We start from the raw sequence: 27,694 nt of genomic DNA, 5'->3' as shown, positions 1-27,694 counted from the left end.
AAGAAGCATATTCTCACCAAATGATTGAGACTCCCTTGACATTGGCAAACGAAGCTGGCCATCTTGATTCCATGGTGGATAAAAGAAAGGAGGTTCCATCTTTTCCACAGTAGGTGCTTGAGCACCCCATGTACTCGGAGGAAGGCCATGCACAGTACTTGACATCGCTGAACAGTAAGGTGGCAGCATTCGATAAGGCTGCATTCCATAAAGATGTGGTGGTAATATTGCACCTGCATGATCACCTGTAAAATATGAAGCACTACATAACGTATTGTGCCACAATATACCTATCATAACAAATTATAACAGTTCTAAAAACAAGATTGGCCTTTTTACAAAATGTTACTAATGATTAACAGTAAACAAAACTAAAAATCTCAAAACCAATAGCTGCAATTGAGTCAGGGTCGAGTCAACCAAAGGCTAGAAATTAATTACCTTTAGTGACCCACTAAGAACACGCAGGTAAAAACAACTCGTAGGATGTTGAAATTTATTGCTTCATAACAAGAAAGCTACTACTATGAGGTTAACCTGAAAGGATGAGTGACGCAAAAATTTTACAAACTCCCTACAGTCAAACCTTCACATATAGCGTAAAACCTCTAATTGAACGCCACCTCTATTTGAACGCCACCTCTATTTGAACGCCACCTCTATTTGAACGCCAACTCCAATTGACCGCAACCCTGAGAGAAGGGGTGAAAAATAGACCGCTACTCTCCAATTGAACGCCACCTCCATTTGACCATCACTTTGATATTACTTGATCTTTACAAGCCCATAATATCAACTGATCAGTAAAAAAGTGTCCACAAAATCGTATTAACAATTAATCTTTTCTATCAATCACAGTTAATTCTCTCGTTGTCCAATTCTAAAGCTTTTCTTTTTTTTTCGTTAAAACTTTGAAAGCAACGCTGAAGCAATAATCAACAACGGTCTCAGGCTAGTAGTAACTCTCGGTTTAACGAGGTTTTTCTACTTTGAAATTGCCTACATATAGGTATAGAATACAGCTTAAATTTACGGCGGTAGATAGACTTTTAAAGCAGCGTTATAGAAATAATTACTGTCTCAGGCTAATAGAGGTTCCTTGTTTAATGCGGTCCTGATGCCTCCAATTACATGTACATATATGAAAAACGGTTTCAATTTATGGTGGTAGATGGAACTTGGAAAGCAGCGCCATAGAAATAACTACTATCTCAGGCTAATAGTAGTTCCTTGTTTAACGCAGTCCTAGTACTTTGAAGGACATGCATATAAAAACCGGTTCGCAAGTTTTAGACCAAAGGTTATATGTTTCGCGAGCAAACTTATAGCACTGCATCAGTGCTAAATGCAGCGCGTAAAGGTTTTGCTCTGCCGAAAAATTGTTTAGACGGTAATGTCGACTGGTTCAGCAGTGCAGAAGAAGAATTGAAACCAGAAGATATTGTGGAAGGTATTGGACAACACGAAGATATTCGTTCCTTCAAAAGCAACAATCAGAACGCAGCTATCCGAGCAAACAATGGAAAAAATTTTTGTTTTAAAAACGTTGGTTTTTGTTTCTGCATGTAATATAAGTTTGGTTTGTTAATGTCACTTGTTCATGAATATATATTTGTATCATCTGCTAGATTATTGTTGTATAACTTATACATATGCAGATTTATAGCATGTTATTTAATAGCATTTCGCGGCTATCTTAACACGGCTTACAATGAATCGATGCTCATAACTCCAATTCTATTGCACATATGCACATAAAAAGCTAGTTTTGGCTGCAAACTGTAGCAAACGTATCAGTGAGTGCAATGACTTTTTATGCAAGATTGTTGAATATAGATCCAAAATAAAAATATGTCTTCAACTTTAGAATGAAATAAAAATTGAAAATGCCGACAAATTGCAAAGAAGAACACAGGCTATAATATCGTCACAGGTCAATCCATTGTTTTTTTTACGTCATCACCCTGTTTGCACATGCGCTCGTCCACGAAAAAGCCGCCATCTTTGTAGAAAACGATCGTCATTCTCTTGATTAATAATATTTTTCGGTGTTGTTTTGACACTAAAATAAAAAATTTGCACACAAAAGCATTGTTTGCAATAATTAATTGCAGAAGCTTCGTGTTTTTAACGATAAAATGTGTCCATAAAGATGGCGGACAACAATAGAATGACGTCACGAAAAAACGAAGGATTGCAAGCAATAGATATCAAATGGTAGAGATATTTATTGGTCTTTTGATGCATATTTATTAAGAGATCTTTGACATGTTAGAGGTAAGTTAGTATATTTATTGCATTGCATCCAAAAGGTTTAATATCGCTCCACCGAAAAAAAGAGCAAAATATAAGTGACATTCGCTTTGTACGTAATAGGGCTAAATTTATCTTGCGAAAATTCTGACGAGCTATTTGAAAAATAGACCGCCAGCCTCTATTGGAACGCCGCCTCCAATAGACCGCCACCATAAACGAAGGGTTGAAAAATAGAGCGCCATGGCGTTCAATTAGAGGTTTTACGGGTTATTAGAGGCTTTAGTATATGAATATTTCAACACTTGAAAATTCAACGTAAAATCTAAAAATAATTAAAACACATATAAGCCAAGTTGGTTTAAACTCAACTAGTCTAAGGTAGAGTAGTGCAGGCTACATATCTCTTGCACAACCATCATTTCCAAATCCAAAAATAGCAGAGCCTACATTTTTGGTGACGTTTCTTGAACAATCGGAAAAACCTCTTTTTATTATCACTTTATTAATTGAGTTTTTTTACATATAATCTAGTTTCAGGGGAGTAGCCATGGCCTAGTGGTCTAGTACACCTGAGTGGGGAACAGCAAGTTGCGGCTTGATTCTTAGTATAGCCTTCGGTGGTGACAGGAAGGGCATCTGACCTCCAAATCCTGCTAAATCAACAATGTAGATTTGTCTGCTATGGCTACCCAGAATAACAGGGACAGCCAAAAGGTGGTATGTTTTAACATACAACTTAGCTTCGCATTTAGTGTTTACATAGTTTTATATAATTCATATGTTTAAATGATATGAATAATTTACCTGCAGCAATTATTAAAGAATTATTATGGGTTCTTGGGATGTTCTTGTACTCCCAAGTTGAAATAAAGTAATGATAAAAATCTCTTTATTAATTATTACTGTAGTAGTTTTTTTAGTCTTTTACGATGCAGTTGTTTCATTGTTGTGCAATCAGCGGTAGGGTTTATTAAAGAGTGCTTTGATGAACCAACAATTTGTGGTAAGTAATGAGTTTTTTTTAAACCATTTACTAAATTAGTTGAATTTTACTTTGGTTCTTCGGTAAAACGCAATATTTATTTTTTCCAACCCTACCGCTTCGTTATTCGTTTTAGTGTGAGAGAGAGATCTTTCATCATACATGGAAGCACAATGACCGCAAGGGTGGTAGATGTCATTCTTAGAAGATCACCAATCATTCAGGGAGATCTTGAAAATGAGGTTGAAGTGACCACAGCTGCTAACGAGGAGAATACATCTGTTTTAAAAAAGGAACAAAAACGCCTTTACGAGCACAAATCTTTGGCCAACCGGCAGAACTTTGCAATAGTGAGCCACGAGGAGAGTTCTGATGATAACTTCCTTACCAGTCATGTAGTAGCGAAAAGAATTGCCTTTAACATCTACTCAAGACAGTGACAGCGACAGAGCTGCTATTACCAAAATAACTAGTCAGAAAGCACCATTACACGCTAGTATTCACTTATCAAGAGTACCAGTTTAATTTTATTGTTAGACAACTGCCATATGGACTAAACTGTTTATATTTACTCCATTCATCGTTTGTAAAATTTTATTTGTATTTGAAATATTTATTTGTACACTCAAGTTTGTAATAAATTATAATATATCTATACATGAAATAAAATATATAATTTAATGTTTGCTGCAGCGATATCAAGGAATTGTTGTCAATGAAGGGGTCTATAGGTTGACTGGTTGCTTCTCTGCCAATATTCCTGCCTTGATGAATATTACTACATGTCTCTAGTTTTCGTAATCGGAGTAGGTTGTTTCATTCTCAATCTGCAGTAAACACATGAAAGAAAAAATATTAATAAGTGTTAAGTACAAAAACAATAGCTGAAGTATTTAATGAAAGCCATCAGTTATTAAACAAAAGAATTAACTAATGCAATTAATTATGGAAAAATGTATCTGCACTGCAAATCAAATACATACTATAATGTCCAGATCAGAATCATGATCGTCCTCAACTTCGGTATTAGAGATTGATGGAGTTGATTTCAATGTAAAAAGACTAGGAAAGATTTTTTGTGATGACGAATCCATGCCGAATAACTTGTGAAAACCTTGAATAATTTTGTATAGTTTGGTGCAATGGCAATAAAACTCGAAGCCCGGCGATGATTTTAAAGAAGTTTTGGAACTCGGCTACGTTTAGTACTTCTGCCTAGCGGCTATTTTTGCGACGACGCCATTCTGCATATCTTGTGACAACCTTGAATAATTTTGTAAAGAAATGTGATGCATTGGCAATGGTGTTAGCTCAAAGCTCAGTGTTATATATTCATACTGTAACACGTTCAGGAATAAAGAACCACAGGCTAAATAGACTACTAGAAGTTATAGCTACTGGAAGCTACGGCTTAGACGGCTATTAGGCTAGGGCTTAGACGTCTAGAAGACACGTGACCCCCCATCGCTATATAGCGACTGGAGACCAAGCTGACGGCCTCTTGTGATCAGGAGTTCACGGTGAGTGCTTTATTGCTCCCCCAGCAATATAACATGGCGTCGTAGGCAGGATTGTTCGGGGAGAATTGTGATCGGTGATACGTTATTATATTGTGGTGTAGTGGTGAATAACTAGTGATATCGGCGATTGATAGTGGTGATACAGTGGTTAGTGATTTTCCGTGGTGTATTTTTTGTGATAAGTGGGAGACACTATACAAGGGGAGTGGTGATTACATTGTTATAGAAGTTCCGAAGGGTGTTCGGAGGTAAGTTTAAGCTATTTTTGAATATGGCTAGAAATTTGAATTTTAATGACTTTCCGAAACTAGTAATTAATAGCGACGATGTTGGTGGATCATGGAAAAATTGGTTAAATGAGTTTGATCTAAGCGTTGAAATGATCACACTGAGATTAGGTGAAAAAAAAGTTACAATAGAGGGCGAGGAAGAAACTGTTGATGTATTTAGAGGTAGAATGAAATTAGTATCTTTGTTGAATGCCGTGGGTAAGGCAGGTAGAGCAGCTTTGACATCTTTAGGTTTTGATCAAAAAAGTGCAACTTCTACATACGAGGGAGCCATGGAACTTTTGAAAACTGTTTATGAATCTGAAGAAACTGTTTATGTTAAAACAATGAAATTTGTAACCGCTAGTCAGGCTATAGGAGAAAATGAAAATGACTATTTATTACGAATTGAAGATTTAAGTAGAAAAATGACTTTTGGAACTGAACATGATGCTTTGAGACAAGAATTTGCTTTAGCTATTGCAGTTAATGGGTTGAGAGAATCTTCTCTTCGATCCCAGCTGATGCAACAAAATGACTTGAATTGGACTAAGTTTTCAGGTATCTTGAGAGCTAAAAAAATAGCTAGAGATTCAGAAAGAGCTATGGAAACTGTTAAAGCAGGCAATTTTAATGTGAAATTGGAAGTAGATGCAGTAGAAAACAACTCAGAGGTCAAAGATAGCCAATTTAAATTTGACTCTGATTCGGATAATGAGAAAGAAATGAATAGAGTATCTTCTAGAGACAAATATAAATCTAGAGGGTATGGTAAGGATAGGAAGTCAAGTAAATACGATAAAGACTATAGTAAAGTTAGAAGCTCTAGAGACTATAGTAGTTCATCTAGGGATTCTGTTAGAGAGAGACCACTTGAATGGCGTAGGAGAAGTAGAGACAGGTATTTCCCGAGGAGATATGATAATAGATCTAGCAAAAATTCTAGACGGTATCCATCTCCAGGGGCAGATAAATGCTATGGTTGTGGGGTGAGAGGACATGAAATCAGATTTTGTCCAGAGGTAAGATGCTTTTTTTGTGCTACCAAAGGGCACACAATTAAGGACTGCAAGGTACGTAGGAGTCAAAGGAGAGATAGGTACGAAAGTAGTGGAAGTAGTGAAGGTAGAAGAAGTCCTACTCCCAGAGTAAGGTTTTCTGAGTCTAGTAATAGCAGCTGACTAGACGAGAAATTTGTCAGAAATTTATCTGTAAATGGTAAGGATATGGAATTTACTTTTGACACAGGAGCTGATGTGTCCACTATGACTGAGAAAGCTAGTAGAAAGCTTGGTTTGAATTTAAAAGAACCCGAGCAAATTTTGAATGGAGCTGATGGAAATAGATTGAATGTTTTAGGAGTAGCTGATGTAGCTATTAAAAGTACTTACAGAGCTATTGATACTTCTGTTTACATACTTAAAGGTTCCAGAAGAAATCTTTTAGGTATGCCCGAGATTAAGAAGTTGAATTTGTTAGCAGTTATTAATGCTTTGTGTGCTAATGAATTTGACCCTTTGAAGGAATTTCCTAAGACCTTCGAGGGACTAGGAACAATGCCTGGTATTTTTAGTATTGACATAAATAGGAATGCTGAACCCGTTAGATTGTACGCACCTAGGCCTATTGCAGCAGGCTTGCGTGAAAAAGCTAAAAAAGAAATTGATAAAATGTTGGAAAGTAAGGTTATAGAACCTATAGAAAAAGCAACTGATTGGTGTTCTGGTCTTACCATTGCTCCAAAACAAGGTGGTAAGATTAGAATGTGTGTAGATTTGACCAATTTGAATAAATGTGTTAGAAGGGAAGTATATCCTTTACCTAGGATATCAGACATGTTGAGTAAATTGGCAAAAGGAGTTATGTTTTCCAAACTTGATGCTAACTCCGGATTTTGGCAAGTTAGACTAGATAAGAAATGCAAAGAATTGACAACTTTTGTAACCCTATGGGGTAGATTTTGCTTTAAGAGAATGCCTTTTGGGATATCTTCAGCCCCTGAATTTTTTCAGAGAGAAATGGAAAAGATATTGAAAGGCTTAGACGGAATTGTATGTTTGATGGACGACATTTTAGTTTACGGTAAAACTGTAACCGAACATTGGCAACGTTTACATAAAGTTTTAAATAGAATTGAGAAGTCTGGAATGACTTTGAGGAAAGAAAAATGTGAATTTGGATGTACCGAGGTGAGGTTTTTAGGACATTTGGTTAGCAGTGCTGGTATTAAACCAGACCCAAGTAAAATAAAAGCTATAGTTGAAATGAAGCCTCCGAGGAGCAAAAAGGAGGCCAGGAGATTTACCGGTATGGTTAATTATTTGATGAAGTTTAATAAAAGGTTAGCTGGTTTATGTACTGCGATTTATGGAGTAACGGGTAGTAAATCAGAATGGTATTGGGGTCCTGACCAACAAGAAGCTTTTGAAACTGTTAAGAAAGAAATTTCTAATAGTCCAGTATTATGTACTTTCGAGATAAATGCTAAACATAGAGTTTCCGCTGATGCTAGTAAAAATGCACTAGGTGCAGTTTTGCTGCAGTATAACGAGGAAGGTGCGTGGCAACCTGTAGAATACGCTTCTAGGAAAATGACTGAAACTGAAGGTAGATATGCCATGGTCGAAAAGGAAGCTTTAGCTACGACATGGGCATGTGAGAAGTTTGATTACTATTTAGTTGGTAGAAAATTTAAAATAGAGACGGACCATAAGCCTTTAATTGCGATTTTAGGTGAAAAGGATTTGTCTAAACTACCTGTAAGAGTACAACGTTTTAAGTTAAGACTAATGAGATATGATTATGATATTTTTCACACTCCTGGAAAAGATATGTTCATTGCTGATTTGCTTAGCCGTCCGAACAGTGGTGCTGTTTGTGATGAGGTAAGTAAAGCTGTTTGTAATAAGGTAGAAGCTTATGTTAACTCGATAGTTTCCTCTTCTGCATATGGGGACGTTAAAGAAGAGAAACTAAGAGAAGAGGTTAATGAAGATTCAGATGCTCTCAAGTGTATAGAGTATTTATATTCTGGTTGGCCATCTGAATTGGATGGTTCTAGTAAAGAAATGATAGGTTTATATGGATCTAGAGAGAGATTAAGTATTTATAATAATATATTGTTATATGACTCTAGGCTGTATATTCCTAAGTCATTAAGACCGCAGTATTAGGAAATTTGTCATGAAGGTCATCAAGGCATAACGAAATGTTGCAGACGAGCGAGCTCAGCGTCATTTTTGGTGGCCTGGTTATAGTAAAGAGATTGCAGATTATATAAGTAGATGTAATGTTTGCATTATGCATGGTCAAGTTAAACACCAGCCCATGTATGAAGCAGAAATGCCTTCTAAACCATGGGAGGTGATAGGTTCGGATATACTTGTGTTTGATAACGAATATTATCTGATAGCTATAGACTATTATTCGAAGTGGATAGAATGTCTGCATATAGAATCTCAAACTGCAAGAGAGATAATTCGAGTACTCAAGTATCTGTTTTCTCGATTTGGTATACCCAACGTTATCAGGTCTGATAATGGAACTTGTTATGCTAGTAAAGAATTTAGAAACTTTGGAGAGAAGATGGGCTTCATTCTAACTACTAGTAGCCCCCGGTATCCTTGTTCTAATGGTTTAGCAGAAAGCGCCGTAAAAATTGTTAAAGGATTATGGGAGAAAAGCCAAGATAAAGATGTGGCTTTGTCTGCGTATAGGACTACACCTTTGGCTTCAGGATATACGCCAAGTGATTTGATTTTTGGTCGAGCTATTAGATCAAATTTGGGCTTCCCATATGAAAGTGATGTAGACTATGAACTGTTTGAAGAAAATGAAATTAGACGTAAAAAGAAAATTAAGAAACGGTGGGATAAAAAGTATAGAGTTTCAAAGTTAGACGAGTTAAAACCTGGTCAAATGGTTTATGTAAAAGCTCCTACCGATGTAGGTTCAAGAGGTATAGTTTTAAGAAAGGATAAATCCCCTGAAAGTTACTGGGTCAATGTAGGCATGAGTGAAATACGCAGAAATAGAAAACATTTGTTTTTGTTGAATTCTGATGACGAGAACACATCGTCTGACTCTTCTGAGGAAAATTGTCTTTCCTTGGATAGCTACTCCTCAAAAGAGGGTAACTCTGAAATAGTAGAAAATGCCAACGGTTTATCTGGAAGTCAGGAGAACATGATCCCTGATTTAGAGAACTTTGAACAAGGGGAGGAAACTCCTGGTGTGGCTGAGCATGTGGAGGAAACTCCTGGCATCAGTGAACACGATGAGGAAACCTCTGTTGTTGAGAATAGACTCGTTCCAGGAAATAGTAATGATTTGCCTAGAAGAAATTCTAGAAGTAAATTTGTGCCTCTTAGTAGAGAACCTGTTGTCACTAGCTCAGGTCGAGTTAGTAAACCACCTAAGAAATATGGTATGGAATATTATAAATGACCTTGTTTATAGTTTCAGATTGATATCAGACCAATCTTACTTCTCTATCACTTATGAAGAGTGCTGGCGATTCGCCGGGAGGTGGTGGTGCCGAGAGCGGCGGTGCAGGTAGAGGCAGGGGTGGAGGTGTGAAGGTGACGAGGGATTCAGAAGGTAACACAGTGTTTAGTAAGCAGAAGGGGAGTGAGTCGGGTAAGAACGGGAGCGAAGGTAAGAAAGAAGCGTACGGTAAGCCAGGTAACATCAAGTGTGTTGTCTGCAAAAGCTTTAGAGACCACTATGCTGCTCAGTGTCCTGGATTTATTTGTTATAATTGTAAAGGTCAAGGACATTATGCGGTAGATTGCATGAAGACATTGTGTAGATTTTGTGGAAAGTTAGACCATGAACTTGAAGGTTGTACTCTTGGTGGGTCTTCCTATAGAGATATTGCAGCAGGTATTAAGCGTAGGGTAGAGGAGAGTAACAATAGGGGACCGGATTCTAAGTTGAAGAAGCCTAGTTCGAGTTTACCCTTTGTTGCTAAGATGGATAGTTTTGTAGAAGAGATGGAGTCAGAGTCTGTTTCGACCGAGGCTGCCATCGAGCAGAGGAAAGCTATGCTCTTGCATAGGAGGAGACAAGTAGAGGAGCAGTACAAGCGCATTGTCTGCTATAGAGAAGGACGAGAGAGGGTTGGAGGAGATTGAGAGTGAGAAGGAGTATAGAGAGGCTCTGTTGCACTTGGCTGCTGTAAAGCAAAAGAGGGTTCAGAGGAGGGGTGCAAGGAGCGCGAGTTCCGTAACGACTACTAGAAAGGAGAGTAAGGTTGAGGAATCCAAAGAGGAGATCCAACCTGAAACCTCCGTTGTGAGAGTAGTCCCTAGCAGAGATGCTAGTTGTGAGGAGAGTAAGGTTGAGGAACCCAAAGAGGAGGTCCAACCTGAAAGCTCCGGAAAGAGTGGCAACGACGACCAGCTTGCTGGTTCTGAGCCAAAATTTCAGAGTGGCAATGACGACCAGCTTGCTGGTTCTGAGCCAAAAGTTCAAAGTGGCAATGACGACCAGCTTGCTGGTTCTGAGCCAAAAGTTTCAGATAACCTGGTGGCAATGGAGGAGGAACATGAGAAGGCCGATTGGTATGGGGATACTGCCAGTATGGAGGAAGGTGATTTGCTAAATGGAGATGAGGTAAATTGAGATGGACTGGGGTGCGATTAAAAACTGTTAAATTTGCAATAACTGATGACTGAAGGAAAGACGAGTAAGTAAACAGAATATTGGGTGAGTAGAGAGATATTTATCTCATCTTCGAAACGGTAACTATGATTTGAAGCTTTGGTGATTATCTAACCTGCTTGGCTTAATAACCCTGCTTCATTGAATTTAACGCTCCTCTTGAGAGATTATTTGTTCTGCTAATAGTGGTTGCACTTGGGTAAATTTGAGTGTATTGGAATTAGAGTTCGTATTTGGATTTTAGATTAAGCGGTGTAGTCTTGAAAAAAAAGGGCATGTTATATATTCATACTGTAACACGTTCAGGAATAAAGAACCACAGGCTAAAGAGACTACTAGAAGTTATAGCTACTGGAAGCTACGGCTTAGACGGCTATTAGGCTACGGCTTAGACGTCTAGAAGACACGTGACCCCCCATCGCTATATAGCGACTGGAGACCAAGCTGACGGCCTCTGTGATCAGGAGTTCACGGTGAGTGCTTTATTGCTCCCCCAGCAATATAACACCCAGGCAATGATTTTAAAAATGTTTTGGAACTCAATTAGGTTTAGTATTTAAAACTAGCCTAGCGGCTAGTTTTTAATTTGATGCAGTAGTTGCTCTCCCTTGTGATTAAAAATAGAACTAATTATTCACGGAATTTAATAATTCGCGGAATTGACTGTTCGCGAAATCGCGAATTTTTATAACCAACGAATATTTTCATCCTGTAGGGTAGTAGTGTTGGTGTGTGTGGGCCTTACAAATATTTAAACTACGCATTGGCGATACATTTCGACGATATGAGCGGCTAGGCCACGACAGTTACACCAAAAAGGAATAGAAAGCTGAACAATAATTTAGTTGATAAATATCACAAATAGACTGGTAGTCTAAGTGATCCAGCTCTATGATGACCATTATTGTACAAAAGTCCCTTAAAGATGTGGTTGCGTCAAAAAGGTTGATTTACTGAAATTAAGACCATTCAAAGGCTAAAACATCAGCACTACAATTTGATGTCATTTTTGTCTTTGTAGACTAACCCTGTCCAGAGATCTTTGCGTTTGAATGAGGCCATCTTTTAAAAAGCTCAGATTCCAGAGGGTGCTTCGTTGGTGACGTAATGAGTAATACGTGTGAAAAGAGTCCCCGAGCGATAAATATAAGATCTCTTCTTTAGCCAATCATCAGGACAAAATTTTTATATACATGTAAGTCATTTTAAATGTTATCGCTCGTAAAACGAGTTGTCTGTGATGTCGAAGATTCTCGTCATTAAGGAGACTACTTTATTACTAGTTAGTTACGCGCATCGACTAATAGTAGATTCTAGTAGCTACATGCATCGACATATTTATTTTACATTAATCATCGGACAGGTTATGGTTAAAGCTGACAGGCGTCAGCAACGTTATGCTGCAGAGGAAGATAAGAATGGAGGTAAATTTATCTTCAACTTTGAGTATCCTACACATACATTCTAAGCTAACTGTAATAACTTTAGTACTCATGAACACATCTACTAATAAGTAAAATTATAACTTTTTGCTATCATGAATCATCGTTGCATAAATTTTTAATCGTTTCACAACTTTTTATCATTTCACCTAGCTATAGCATTTTCTTTGGCAATTTTAGCTAGCAAATTAGATTTATGATTAGAATTCATGTTCAGTGTGTAAAAAGTGATGAAAATCGATTGATCAATGCTCATCTTCCACTCTCAGAAACAAAGCTTCGAATTGTTGGCTTGGCGTATTTATGTTTTTGTTAAACATTTATTGGTTTTGAAAATTACACCTACAATTTATCTAGCTCTCAAATTGAAAGCTTTCAGTAGATACGCATTAGAATGACATATATATATATATATATATATATGAATGACATTTATTACATTTGTTTTAATGTTGCAGGATGTTTATGTTTACAGGTTCACTAGAGGAGCAGTCGTATCGGTCTGGAAACTGCCATAAATGGGAAAGAGAGACACGAATGTGTGCTGCACAAACCATATAATGTTTTGTTTGAGTTTGCTGCAGTAGATTAATTTGTGTTATTATATGAACTGAAACTATGTGAATGGCCCCGACTTGGATGGATGTTTTTAATAAAAACTTTGTGCTGCGATGAAAATTTTTTGGCTCGTAAAAATTATATAATAAAATAATATTGTTGAAGACAATGCAAAACATGATTTGCAGAACATATTGAATACATTATAGCCCTGTTATCATCTATGCTGAAATCTTCTCTGATAGACGGATTTATGAAGTGTTATCAGAGCTGTTTTAATAGGTACTTCTGAATAGCTCGACTCAAATCCAATGGACCAAATATTAAGTTCAAAAAATTTTATGCTTCACCCTACAAAGTGAAAACAGCTGAGTCCACAAACCGCCAACCAGGTGCAAGAATTGCTTTATTAATCCTTTACTAGAATCGGTGGGTTAATTGATTTCAACGAACTTGACGGTGTTTTGCGTTCACTATTTCGGTCAACTCATAAAACCATTTGTTTTGTACTTCTAGTTTCCGGTGTGCGTGTAGCAGGGATCGCTAAACATATTATGGAAATGTTTATTTTCCATATCCATTTCCATAAACATAAATATTTCCATAATTTTATGGAAATCTTATTTTAGAAATATGGAAATTTTATGGAAATGGAAATAATATGGAAATGAATTATGGAAATAATACGGAAATGTTATGGAATATGGAAATAATAAGGAAATGAATTATGGAAAATGTAACATACACGTAATCCAAGATATAAACAGAGGCAAGTTATACTGGCTAATACGTCTATATAGGTGTGTATTTAAATGAAAGAACATTTAAAGCGCTAAGTGTATACATAACAGGGATCGCTAAACATATTATGGAAATGTTTACTTTTCCATATCCATAAACATTTCCATAATTTTATGGAAATGGAAATTTTATTTTAGAAATATGGAAATGGAAATAATATGGAAATGAATTATGGAAATGTTATGGAAATGGAAATAATATGGAAATTAATTATGGAAATAGAAATAATATGGAAATGAATTATGGAAATGGAAATAATATGGAAATGGATTATGGAAATGTTATGGAAATAGAAATAATATGGAAATGGATTATGGAAATGTTATGGAAATAGAAATTGTATGGGAGTCAATTATGGAAATGTTATGAAAATAATATGGAAATGAATTATGGAAATGGAAATAATACGGAAATGTTATGGAATATGGAAATAATAAGGAAATGAATGATGGAAAATGTAACATACACGTAATCCAAGATATAAACAGAGGCAAGTTATACTGGCTAATACGTCTATATAGGTGTGTATTTAAATGAAAGAATATTTAAAGTGCTAAGTGTATACATAACAGGGATCGCTAAACATATTATGGAAATGTTTACTTTTCCATATCCATAAACATAAATATTTCCATAATTTTATGGAAATGGATATGGAAATTTTATTTTAGAAATATGGAAATGGAAATAATATGGAAATGAATTATGGAAATGTTATGGAAATGGAAATAATATGGAAATTAATTATGGAAATGGAAATAATATGGAAATGAATTATGGAAATGTTATGGAAATAATATGGAAATGGATTATGGAAAAGGAAATAATATGGAAATGAATTACGGAAGTGTTATGGAAATAATATGGAAATTAATTATGGAAATGTTATGGAAATGGAAATAACATGGAAATGAATTATGGAAATGTTATGGAAATAATATGGAAATGGATTATGGAAATGTTATGGAAATGGAAATAATATAGAAATGAATTATGGAAATGTTATGGATATGGAAATAATATGGAAATGAATTATGGAAATGGATTATGGAAATGTTATAGAAATGGAAATAATATGGAAATGAATTATGGAAATGAAAATAATACGGAAATTAATTATGGAAATGGAAATAATATGGAAATGAATTATGGAAATGGAAATAATATGGAAATGAATTATAGAAATGGAAATTGTGACATACATGTAATCCCTGGCGTGTAGCAACTGAGAACTTAGCTATTACAATGCCGTGATAAAATAAGCTAACTCGACGACCTAATTACTGTAGACTGGTAGAATTGGTAGTCGGTACTCAAATGTTTACACAGCATTTAGAGAAAGTTAGTATGACAAGTTTTCGATTTCCCTTATTTGAGGCGTTTGAAACATTCATAATAATGTATCTGTAGTTGGATTTAAAATTTTATTCTAGCCAACATGAGCAAATACAAAATAAAATATATGCAAATAGAGCTATGTAGGACTAGACTTTTATCGCATTAGCCGATGTGAATTTGAGAGATAGAGACAGGTTGTATCATGCGTTACATCGTTTTTGGCAAGTCTGGACATGTTTTTTTGGCCTGAGCGTTTTTACCGCGATCAATTTTTTTGATTTTATTCTTCAAATATCTGGACAATAAGATCGCCTAACACAACAAACAACATATCAAATTATCAACGATAGACAAAAAATGCTTTCTTTTAAAATCAACTCAAATTTGACGTGACCACATCTTTAAATCTTAACAGCATGCTGTATCACTAACAAATTAGAGTACGATTCTTTGAAAATTAGGCTACATGAAAACAGCATATTTTAAAATGATCGTAGAATAAATGATACTTTTCAGCTATTGTTAAAATGTAGCGACGATAATAATTTATTTTATATAATTTTTATATAACAGGTAGGCAGATTGGTGATGGTCGTGACATATCATTGTAATTTTTTGTTGTGCACTTTATTAGTTTAAGTTACCTATGACATTTGCCTTTCTGACATGTATAACAAGCAACGACTCAAGTTAAATTTATACATATATTCAATACAATCTGGCCTAATATTAATACTTAGCAACATTTGTATACTTCAATCTTCCACTTCATATTTTTGCAAAAACTTGATGCATGTGTTGGTCAAATTAAGGTTGATTCAGCTGAGATAACATGTATAAAGATATGTAGCAAGAAACTAAATGCAAGCGCAAAGAAATTAAGAGTTTCACTTTGATTATACACTATTTGCCGAGGAAACCTTTAACTACAGAATCGCATGGCAACTCATAGCAAACTTTACATACTTCGGTCAAAATACGATAAGCATCAATTCAGCCACTGTGTACCCTAGGACACTTATGTATTCGCCTCATCTAACTTTCGCGTTTTCGCGGAGTCATCCTCTCGCAAAAACTTCATGAGCGAAACTAAACTATCATAACGAACGAGCGAAAACGCGGAATTAAATAGCTTTGTTCATTGATAGTCTAAAAAACAAATGGCAGCAAGCGATCAAATTTCATTATCGATTTCTGCCACACAATTCTACCTGCGGTTCACAATTACAAAGTAGCCCCAAATTGAAAAAGTCTTTCTTACCGATTAACCGAACCCAGGCCCGTATTTCCTGAGGCAGCTAGCCGGCTGAGCCACCCCAACTTTTTAGGAACTTTCTGCGGCTAAGTACAGTCAAACTCGGATAACTCGCCCTCGGATAAAATATAACAATTCATCTCAAACGCAAGGTTAACTCGAACGGATTTGTTTGGTCCGTTCCCACGCAATGATAAATTGCTTCAGATAACTCGACCTCAACATCATTTATTCGAAAAGTTATTTGCCCAACAGCTATGGAGAAGGTTTTCATCGCTGTAGAATATCACTTTATTCCAAGCCATAGAGACAAACATCAACTTTTAGTAGTTCTTAGGCGTCATTATTATCATCACCAGCGGCAAAATATTATTGTTAACGACTTTTATAAAGGTTTGCAAAATATCAAGTTTTACCAAACATCCCATCGAAAGCGTGAAAACCTCTGTATGAACTTAAAATAAAATTGGCAAAATTGATCTTTGTTAAAACGCGCAAAAGAAAAAGATGTCTTTTCTCCGAGCGTTTTAACTGCGGTCAAGTTTTGCCTATTTTAATTTAAAAACGTCTCGTCAGTCACATCACCTAAAACAAAACAAATCTCAAAAAATAGAAAAATGTTGATACTTTCCGATAAAATTTTTTAAAACTTCACACAAGAGGCCTGGCTGAAGCCCTACATAAGGGAAACCTGTTGGGGGCTTACACCGCTTAGCCCCCCCCCCCTCTACACCCCCAGGTGTTCATAACTAGTCGCCCAACATTAGCCGCTCCAACTTGCAACCAGTGAATACAGGCCTGCGGTGAACTGAACCTGAGGAATCTAATTATGGTTGTTCCACTGCATTTATTTTCACATCACTATATTTTTGCACTCATCAGAGCTGCGAAATTAAGTTGCATCGAAATTTTACTCTGTATGCTACTCACGAAACTAAATACTAGCGAAATATAAGTGTCCTAGGGTAGTCAACCCTTTAGTGTCATTAACATCCTAATAACATTAGCATGGTTATGACACTGCTGGCATGACATCCTAGCTAAACACTTCTGCATCAATGTTGATTATTTGCCATAGGGCTAAATGACACTACGCAATTGCTTATTTTTAGGAAGTGTTTGATATTCACATAATAATGAAAACCTTACAACAGACCTGAGTATAATGCATGGTATGAGCAGTAGAGCAGAAGTTTTTAAAGAACTTCGAGCTGTTGATAAATGTAAAATATAGCTGCTAATTCAACTAGTCCTTAAAATGCAATGAGTCTTTCTTTATTAATACTTTTATAAGACAGGCAGATGAAAGTATTTAATACTTTTGGATTTTTTAACTTTTTAACTTTTGGAATCAATTGCCAATCTAGTGTAAGTCTACACTAAAATAAGGGTTTATAAGTTGATACATAGATTTTTTTATTTACTACTCATTAAAAATTATAGAAAAATCTCGGGTTGTGTTCATTTAGAACACAAATTAGGGACGTAAATCAATTAAAAAAAATCATTGGACAACAAGCTTTATTAGTGTGCTCCGTTTAATGAACAAAGATTTTTTATAACTGGTTATGTTGCTAACTTAACTACTACCTTTGTTGTTAACTTCAGCGCTGTTACCTTGATCACTTCACTACAAACTTACCATTGCCCGTATGATGGTGATGTGGAAAATGTCGACTATCCGCATGTTGAATAGCACCAATAGCTTGATCTACTTCAGGAGATAATCGAGAAGCGAATTCATGATCAAAATTGTCATACTGATCTCCATTTGGGTAGTTTTTTATTGGGTGTTGATATGGCCCATCACCTCTCATGTAAGGTAGATATGGATGATGAGAACCCGCTCGCATAGCTTTTCTTTTTGTTTTAACTCCTTTTAAGAGCTCAGGTCTGTCTTTTTTCATGTGACTGTGGCTGAATTCAAAAAAACCATTATCACATATGCTCCATGAAAATCCATATTCCCTTAGTAGGCGGCGCAGGTTTGCAAAAGAGTTAATTTGCACAAATCCAGGATATCTTCCCATAATTCCATCCTCATATTTTTTATCATCAACTATTACAGTATCTCCATTTTCTCCCCAATACAACATGTCATTGCAGTCGTTTACAACGGCCCAAAACTTTTCGGGAAATCGCAACAATGTATCTACTCTTAAATTTACCTTTCCACTAGGAGGTACAGGTTGCATCCATGTTTTCTTTTTTTCTGACGAACTATGATTATTTCGAGAGCTTCTCCGTCGAGGCTTGACAGGGTGGCCTATGGCAGCCTGCACAGCCTTTCGTTTGGTGATTATATTGAACATTTCTTCACGATCACCTCTTTTAAATGATGGATGCGAAAACTGGAATTCGCCTGTATCGTTGCTTTGCCAATCAAAACTGTATTCCCTTAAAAGCCGACGAAGATTGGCAAAACTCGATATTTGCACAAACCCCGGATATGTTTCCATAATCTCACGTTCGTACTTATTATCGTCCACAAAGAATGATAAGCCGTCTGAGCTCCATCGAAAAATCGAGCAAGCATCATCGTCGACAACATCCCACAGCTTGACTGGAAAATGCGTGACATGCTCGAAGTCACGCTCTACCATGGCGCTAGCATAACTGCTACAGCAATATCGGAATGTCACCAAAATATGGACGCCACGTACTCTTACAAACTCAAATAACGTAGCGTCTGCCTGGTGAACCTCGTTGTGACATAGTTCGTCCAATAAAATCCTACGGTTTCTCCGATACCAGAAATGTTGACAACATGGATTATTGAGGCGACAAAGGAGACCCCCCTTTCGTAATCTTAACGCTCGGCACTTTCGCATGATCCACTGTTCCATATATCGGCGGAATGTTACATACCAAAAGCGTCGTCGCGGTCATGTGATTCTTAGTCTACTCACAGTTGGAAGAGCTTAGTAGTGGTCATTAGAGCAGCTATTTATTGGAATACATATAACGAGGTTTGTTTTACGCTAAATTGCAATAAGATTACAGTAATTTGCTAAATTATTTTGGCAATAGCATTTTAGTTGTCTTATTCAGTCATAAATGAAATATTACAACGGATGGAAATGATAAATGCGGTTTTTGTCTTCACTTTCTGATAAACACATATGGTAGCGTTATCAATTTCTGCCTCTGACTATTTTTGGTCACTTCAGGAATTTTCTGAGCTTGTCCTATCTTACTGAAAAAAGGAAAATAAGGCTAGTACGTTTTTTTGTAAGCATCCCAATCATCATGTACATAACTTCGTTGTAAAGTATTTAATAATGTGGTGCTTGATTTGTTTTCATATTCCAAATATATTCTAATCAGGTTGTTAGCAAGTAATAGCAGTGGTGATTTTGCTTGACATCAACAGTTTGAGTTCCTTTAGTTTTGGATCTGATATGGGTCGTGTACCAGTTCCTTCCAATTTTAATAATCATTTCGTACTACATACCGATTTATAGATTTTTCGGTCAAACAAGTGCAACGCGAACCTTTGAATTGTAAACGCTTGATACTGTAAAGTCGTAATAGGTTTTTATTTGGTATTTAATTAATCTACTAGACGGTGTTTAATGTTTATTCGTTTTGCTAGTTGCACTTATTTACCGAAAAATTTAAGTGTTTAATCATTAACACTTGAATTATAGGCCATATATTTTAACACTTTCACAACCAGTATAATAATTTTGAGCTTTTTAAATATTTTTATATACAAGCACAACCTTATTGGATCAGATTTTTCTGGTTTATTTGATTGTGAAATTTTTAATGCTTAGGCTATGCTGTTTAATGCTAGGAGGCATTTGAGCATAATTAGGTGAGCACTGTTGATATGTGAAAGGGGTGCGTAATCGTCTACAACACTGTGGTTATTAATCTCCATATCAGACTTTTTTCAGGATCGAAAACAAGTATAATGCGATTGCACAGACAAAATTTATGCTCAGGTTCAACTGCAAGGAAAATTTATTGGAGAACTTTTGACAATTCATTCACTCATAATAGCTTGATTCGGGTGAACCTTCCTTTTGCTATCCGTCAATGCCACTGCCCCATAAACATGTGACTCACGCATCATTTTACTCAAATATATATATATTTGTCATACATGAAGTGATTAAATATTATTTCTATAAATAATATAAGGAGCAACGATATATTGCAGTTGAAATAAAAATATACGTTAAAACGCTATAGTTTTTACTTTTTTCTGGCACTACTTACGGTCTAAAAGTACTGGCATATCAACTTTCATTGAAATGCTGACATAGCCTGCAATGAACACTGTCTCTAAGATACCTCAATCATTTAAATATAATATATATGTCTAGCCTATATAATATGTGTACAATAATAAACTATCTGCAAAGCAGTCTATAATCACAGTATTCACACACGCATTAATTAGTCGATATCAAGGATTGATCAATACAGATTACTAGGTTCTTGATAGCAGTTACACCTGTGGTAAGCTCTATCTACCTACTCACACTACTACTGCAACTAAGATTAGTCTATAGCAGATTGAATGCAATGATCAACTTTGGTGCAAGGTGTATGAATGGGATTGAGCATGGATAATTTTCGAAGTTGAAACAATATGTGGCACACTGCGCTTATTCTTGCATAAAGTGCACCTTAGTAGAGCAGCAAAAATAAACTTACCTACTTTAATCTAATTATAAGACGTAGACATTAATGGCTTGCTTTACAAAGCGCTCTCTTTTTTCAAACACTATTCCAGTTTTCCTCCACATCTTAAAGCATTCAGGAAACTCATTTTTGAGTGCATTTTTAGGTACTTTGTTAAAAATGGTGTACTTTGAACAGAGCATATTGCAAGCTGGTAAAAGGACGGTAATATTAATTCAGCTATCTGCCACCCGCATATTTGTTACATATGTCTAGTGAACATTATGATATTTCAACTGTAACTGTCTGGGACACTAATATAGGTTCACTCTTCTGCATGACTGTTTTGTTCAACAAAAATCAAACAATGTCAGTAAAATACTCTTCTACATTCATGAGAGATAGGCCTAATAATTCTTCTATTACTATTGGATGTTTCAGCCATGTAATGCTCTGCAGTTTTTATCTTTAATTAAGCTCAAGAGAATATGACACAACCAGCTGTGCATCCTTCAACTTCTCATTTAGTAAGCATGCAGTAATGTATTATATTTATAGGCGGTTTCACGTTAGTTCGCGGAGTTTATCTTTAATTTGGCATATCAAAAATTAAATTATGAGCACAGGGAGTCAGCCATCCGCTCCTCCGATGGTCTATGATTATGACCAAGATGATAGGCCACCTCAGTATGAAGCTCTTCAAAAAAATGCTGGTGAGTTGTCATATAATAAAACGTATGTCTTTGATATTTGGGATTGAGTCCTTTTTTTTGGAGTTTTGTGAGTAGGAGTTTAATTTTTATTATAATAGAAAACTATTAACCATTTTCCATTTTAAATGCAAATTTTATGAGAACCCAGCAGTCAAACAAGTTCATTTTGCATGCATAACGAACGTGAATAATGTAATTTTTGCATTTTGCATGCATAACGAACTTGTTTGAGTCGATTTATAAATTTATATAGATTATTTACAGAAATTTACGTTATATTTGCTATCGCGTAAATACAGTACAGATTGATTAATTTAGTTTAAAAAGTTTATATAAAATACCAATATGTAACCTCTACCCTGAATTGTCGTAATCATATTTCTAGTTGTTAATATTTAACCTTCTCATCACTTATTCTTTTTATCATTGTTAACATCTCGGTATATTCTGCGACAATTTAGGCCCTCAAACCAACTATGGAGCTTTGCCAGGTCCGGTATACAACCCACCTCCTGGAGTCATTACAGTACAACCTGCCACTAATCCCCGTGTCATACTTGTTGGAGGCTGTCCAGCGTGCCGGGTAGGTGTAGTTTATATTAGTTGAAAATATTTTTAGAAATAGTATGTTAACAGAATTTTAGCAAGGCTCAACTGACAAAAGATTGGTCTCAGCAAAATTTAATAATTATAATTAATACTTTAATGCTTAATGCTCCTCAAAAAAGCTGCTGCTGAGCCAGTATATACAGATGTAGATGCAGGCCACTAAAGTCGCATCAAACTAAATCACTCTGGTACACCCCCTAATCTTTGGCATGTCTGTTGTTGTTAAAGGTTGACTTGCAACAAAATTCACATTACAGTTATTTGATATCAAAAGATTCACCATATCTTACTCTGTTGTGTTATAGGTGCCAAATATGTGGTAATGTGATTACAAGCTCTTAAAAGCTAAAAAACAAACAGTTAATCGCAGCCACACGAGACCACCGTAGTTTGGATTCTCTTTCCAAAACGGCTCAAATGTGACATAACTGTGGTAGATGGTTTTTGTTTACACTTTCATGCAACCTTATCAAAATATTTTCACAAATATACTTCTAGTATTCAATAAAACCATGTCTATTGTTCTCACGCGTCTGTTTTATCGTCATTGTAATGCTGTCACTTTTAGCACTGATATCTTATAACTTACTGTAAAAATTCTTTTAGTTTTTAACCTTACCTCAAAGGAGTACATAATATGTACTCCTTCGAGGTAAGGTTAAAAATTACATAGTTAACAAATTACAAAATTACATATTTAGTTACATATCATTGTCTGATAATCATGACCACCTGTTGGTCACCTGTGATAATCAAAAAGTGCTGCAAAAATTATTTGCGGAGTATTGGGTCACATGATCAAATTACGACTTGCCGATTAGACCAGACCGAAACAAAACTGTAAAGTAGCGAGCATCTATATTTGATACGGGGTCTTCGGTAAAACCCGAAGTGTTTGTCATAAACTAGTGCTACTATAAGTTTATATTGAGCTTTGTATTGGCCTTTCAATTCACGTGAGAACATCACGTGACAAGACAATAACTAAACTATCATGGCTACGTCAGAAAAATAAATAGATTCCAATATATTTCGTTTTTGAGCTTTTAAGAGCTTGTGTAATCACTTTTCCACCCATTTGGCACCTACAACACAACAGAGTAAGACATGGCGAATCTTTTGATACCAAATAACTGTAATGTGAATTTTGTTGCAAGTCAACCTTTAAGATATTCAACGCCGATTCTGTCTTTCAACGGGACGACTCTAAAAATGCGTTCATAATATCTGTTTAATGAGATTCACTGTCACATTTGAGCCAAAGTTCTTAAATGGTAGTATATACAGGTATATTTTTAAATTTTAAACTGTTAAAGTTACTACTAAAATCAATCGAGAGAATTGGCAGTTGGAGCGTACTAAAATCAAGTAACAATTATACAATGAATTTTCCCTAAGCATAGCTTTTGAGTATTGTTATCCTTGTTTCATGTGCACTTTCTAATTGAAATAATCCTTAGAGGAAGTTGTCCGTGCGGAGGAAGTTGTACAGTTTTACTATTTTCATTCGCAAGTACCACAATGTCATTCTACTAACTGACACGTGAAATATGTTATATGGTTGTTATATTAACTATACAATGCACCGATGAATCGCCGCACTACAAGCAGTAGAGTTTGTTGTAGCTATTGACTTGGAACTTTCTAGGCGATAGTATTCAAACCTTGATAACTCTGTATAGTGATTCAACTTTATCAGTGTCAACTTGATTGTTGTATGTAAATAGCATCATGCTGAATAATCAACCTTTTACATATCGTGGTAGATGCAAATCGTGCTATGTTATCATGGCAACATTTTGGAAGTCAGCTATGTAGTAGATAAATCAGAAGTCACCTTGAAATATATCATATTTAGGACATAATCTTCTCAGGACTATGAAAAGAAAAGCGAATATACTGTAGGAAGGTTGCTTCAGTTTTTACATAACTAGCTAATAGCTCGAGATTATACAAAAAAACTGTCATTAACTTGTTACACTACAGCATTAAAACAATTGAAGAAATGTCACAGCCATATATGTTTTCACAAGAGTTTACTCGTTCGACTATACATTTTTACTGCACTGCTGTGAATTTTTTATATATTATGCCTTTTCGATATTACATATATATTTAAGTTTGTGTTCGCATAACCAATTGTTTAATGCCAGGCTCTCTCTCTAATGAGGAGTTGGGCACTTTTACTGTTTTAGTTCCATTAGCTTAATTTTATTCATGTCTTCAGTAAAAAAATAAAAAAAGTTAGGTTTTTTTTTAACAAAAACATTGTTTTGTCCCTAGAAACTGCGAAAGATTGAGAGCTGGTCTGATATTGCAAGCGTGATGCTTCGTTTTTATAATGCTGGAACATAGACATTTTATCAATATTGTTTGGTCTATTCGAAATTATGAATGGTCAGATGCTTCAAAGAACTGCTGACAGGCAATCGAGAACAGATGCTATTTTCCACTTTCGAGCCATTTGGAAAGTCGCTCAATGAACGAGATAAGAATTTGCCCTTCCCTTTTCTAAGGAAGTTGGTTGTAAGGACTATCTTTCCATTACCCAAATATGAGTTGCACACAAAAAAATATTTTATCCTCAGTACCGAGTTGCAAGTGTTCTGTTTAAGATATGTACACTTACAGTATATAGCTGTCATCAGTGTTTGCGTGTATGCGAAGCTTGACCTTTGTAATGAGTCATTTATGTTTACCGTTTTAGATCGGTGTCCTTCAGGATGACTACACTGTGGCCGGAGTTCTTTGTGCTATTATATTTTTTCCCATTGGGATACTATGCTGCCTCGCTTTGAAACAGCGTAGATGTTCCAACTGTGGTGCAATTTTTGGCTAGGGAGCTTAGGACCACAAGCTAGACAAAATGATGACACCTGCCATCTGACACATTTTTTACTTCTCTTTGTACTATTTCATTACTTGGGAAAATAAGGGAAAATAATTTTTTCTTTTCAGACAGCAAGTATTTTTCTACCAAAAATGACTCTTATGATTACTTGAATATTGTTAACAGTTTTATATTTATTTTATCTAACTTTTGTGCACACATGTAATCTGTTAGCCAATTCATATGGTTAAGCTAACCAAACGCATTATTACGTATCATATTTGTTATGTTGACTTTTGGTGTTTTAACATATAAAACTCAATAATAACTTTATGAACCATGTCTAAATTTACTTCAAAGATTTTCCGAAAATGCAAATAGCGAACATTGAGCGATGCAAACAATTTTCAGAGTACTTCAGTTTTTATAGCAGCAAATAAATGTCACCTCAATATGGCAAGTAGTTCCTGTATGATTCAGCTGTGCAGTTTTCCATCACCACTGTCAGTTATCACCAAACAGGAATTGATTTTTGAGCAAATTAAAACTTTGAAACATTTTCTTTGGTCAGCATATATGTAGACTTACTATGGTAATCTCATAGTTGACATCAGCTAGACATGTTTCATTATTCTTCAAAATGTGTGTGTGCCAATAAAAATGACACGAATAAAAGCAAGCACTATTTTGTTGCTTGGTATTAATGGATACATTTCACTTCTGGTATGTGCTTGCTATGTAGTGGCTATAATAAGGTTGGTCCATCCAAGGGTGTTTCTCAGGTACTCCAGTATGAAAACATTGGCAAATTTATAAAAACGAATGTGAAAATTTATTTTTATTTTTGTAAAGCATTGTTGGGGAGCAAACAACTACTGAAAGGAGAATAAACACCTTTTTTAATGCATAAAATATTCTTTAATACATTGTTACCAGCGTGATATTATTTGTCATGTACATAGTGCTGCTACTTGGACTTAGCAAAAACATAGCTCATCGTAATTGGTCAGTCATCTGTACCCAAATCTCACCCACTATTATTATGTTCTATTTTCTTATTTGTTTAGTCTATTCATTTTATTGTACCAAAATATATCAGAAATGCAAGAAGAAATATAAAAAGTAGTAATGAAGAGGTAAATGGTGCTCCAGTAAGCTTTGATCATATGTGGGGATGAGGAGAAAACTCTCACTCAGTACAGAAGGCAAAGGCTGTGTTCCCATCATGGCCAGATTAATGATGGGAAGGAAACAATGTAAGACTAACGTACAATAAGTATGACATGACGAGTTTATTTTACAAGCCTAACACAACATGATAATCAAAAGAGAACATGATCAAAAGTCATTTAAATAAATTGTTACTACAGTACCTGTAAAGTTAGCTTAGAACACTTAATGCATAAATGTTGCTTTTTGAGAGTTTCTATTGTTATTAACCTTAATGAAAGTTAGCTTATAGAACATGTTTTGAAGGTAGTACTGCATAAGAATTGTATTTGTACCACCAATAGGGGATATAACAAGGAAGACCGTCAAAATTGAAATACGTGTACTATGAAGTCAACAAAGCATTTTATTATGCAACATTTCTTAACACCATATAGAAATATAGCGTTCATAAGTAATTCCAAACGGAAACATACATGTTTGACATATTGGACTTGAATAACAAAACTATATGTCGCACTTCTTTGTTTCGATGGGAACTTTTCTGTGTATGGTCACTAAGTTGTTATCAATTGCTGGTTTGTTGAAGCTAGTGGCGATGTTGTTAGCGGGATCTGTCAGAGCTTGTCGAACTGTATAGTCCATGTCGAGAGCCCAATTGTCTAAATCTTTGTTTTCACAGGTTTTCATGCATAGTATTTGTCTGAAAGATTAGTAACTATATACAATATATATATATATATTGTTGAAGAAAATAATTATCTGAAGGATAATTATCTAAGTAAAACTAATGAAGAGTGTTCAACGTAAAGTGTGAAGCTAAATCAATAAATAGTTTGAGGAATAGTTTGTATTTAGCTTCCATCTACTGTCAGTTTCAAGGGATGTGGGTCTTTCCTCTCATCATATAAAACGTATAAAAAAGTGATGAGCCGAACATTGCTAGTGTATTTCAACTATAATTTGCAAAGGCAACTCGACCTTCATGATATATATAAATATATACGTATATACAATTGAACATCAGTGTAATACTGGAACTTCTCGGCCAAAATGAACCATTTTTTACTAGCCAATATTATCAGTGGTTTGAAAATGCATGTGTCTATAGTATAACAAGTCTTGTCCTATTGGAGCATAATGAAAATTAAACAGGGAACCAACTGTTGCCAATAGCAACTCTTGGTTATGCACAAGCTTCCCAAACTATATAAGACCAGTACCTTGGCAGCCCGGTGTACTGTGAGATATCGACTAACTAACTACTAATCGATACTAACTACGAACAGCCCAATTATTTCAAAATAAGATAAGGCAGTTGATTGGTGCTGGTAGCATTGTGTACATTTATGAAGCCAGAAGTCAAGAGCTCGAATCTTATTGTAAGCAATCTTTTTTCTAACGCTCTAAACGTGGCTTGGGACAGATGGACAGACACAGCCCTTACTGTAGTAAAGCTTTTGAGAATTAGGCTTTAACATTAAACGACATCAGACTGTTTTATAACAATTTAATTTTCTTCATTTAATTAATTTAACTTAAATTATTTAACTTAATTAAGGTTGTCATTGTAGGAGTACAGTGGATCAGTGTGTAGTGAACGCTGATGTCTCACATAATATATTGATCAGCTTTTGGATTTAAAAAAAAGA

The 27,694-nt window shown here is 35.4% G+C and overlaps 2 protein-coding genes across 2 annotated transcripts in view; one reads left to right on the top strand and one right to left on the bottom strand.

Moving 5' to 3' along the window:
- The window catches only part of LOC137407088 (uncharacterized), a 47,562-nt gene extending 28,857 nt beyond the window's left edge, over positions 1 to 18,705 (bottom strand). The window contains exons 1-2 of the mRNA XM_068093695.1: positions 17,728 to 18,705; positions 18 to 245 (exon numbers count right to left, since the gene is read on the bottom strand). Coding sequence (XP_067949796.1) covers positions 18 to 245; positions 17,728 to 18,688 — 1,189 coding nt within the window. The 5' untranslated portion in view covers positions 18,689 to 18,705. The remainder of the gene's footprint in view (positions 1 to 17; positions 246 to 17,727) is intronic.
- Positions 18,706 to 19,010: 305 nt separating this feature from the next.
- Positions 19,011 to 25,220, top strand: LOC137400635 (membrane protein BRI3-like). Its single transcript, XM_068086968.1, has 4 exons — positions 19,011 to 19,054; positions 21,279 to 21,433; positions 21,895 to 22,016; positions 24,750 to 25,220. The coding sequence occupies exons 2-4, from the start codon at positions 21,337 to 21,339 to the stop codon at positions 24,879 to 24,881; spliced, it is 351 nt and encodes a 116-aa protein (XP_067943069.1). The 5' UTR covers positions 19,011 to 19,054; positions 21,279 to 21,336; the 3' UTR covers positions 24,882 to 25,220.
- Positions 25,221 to 27,694: the final 2,474 nt, after the last annotated feature.

This window comes from Watersipora subatra, chromosome 1, assembly GCF_963576615.1.
Source record: "Watersipora subatra chromosome 1, tzWatSuba1.1, whole genome shotgun sequence".
NCBI lineage: Eukaryota > Metazoa > Bryozoa > Gymnolaemata > Cheilostomatida > Watersiporidae > Watersipora > Watersipora subatra.
This window is presented reverse-complemented; position numbering and strand designations above follow the sequence as displayed.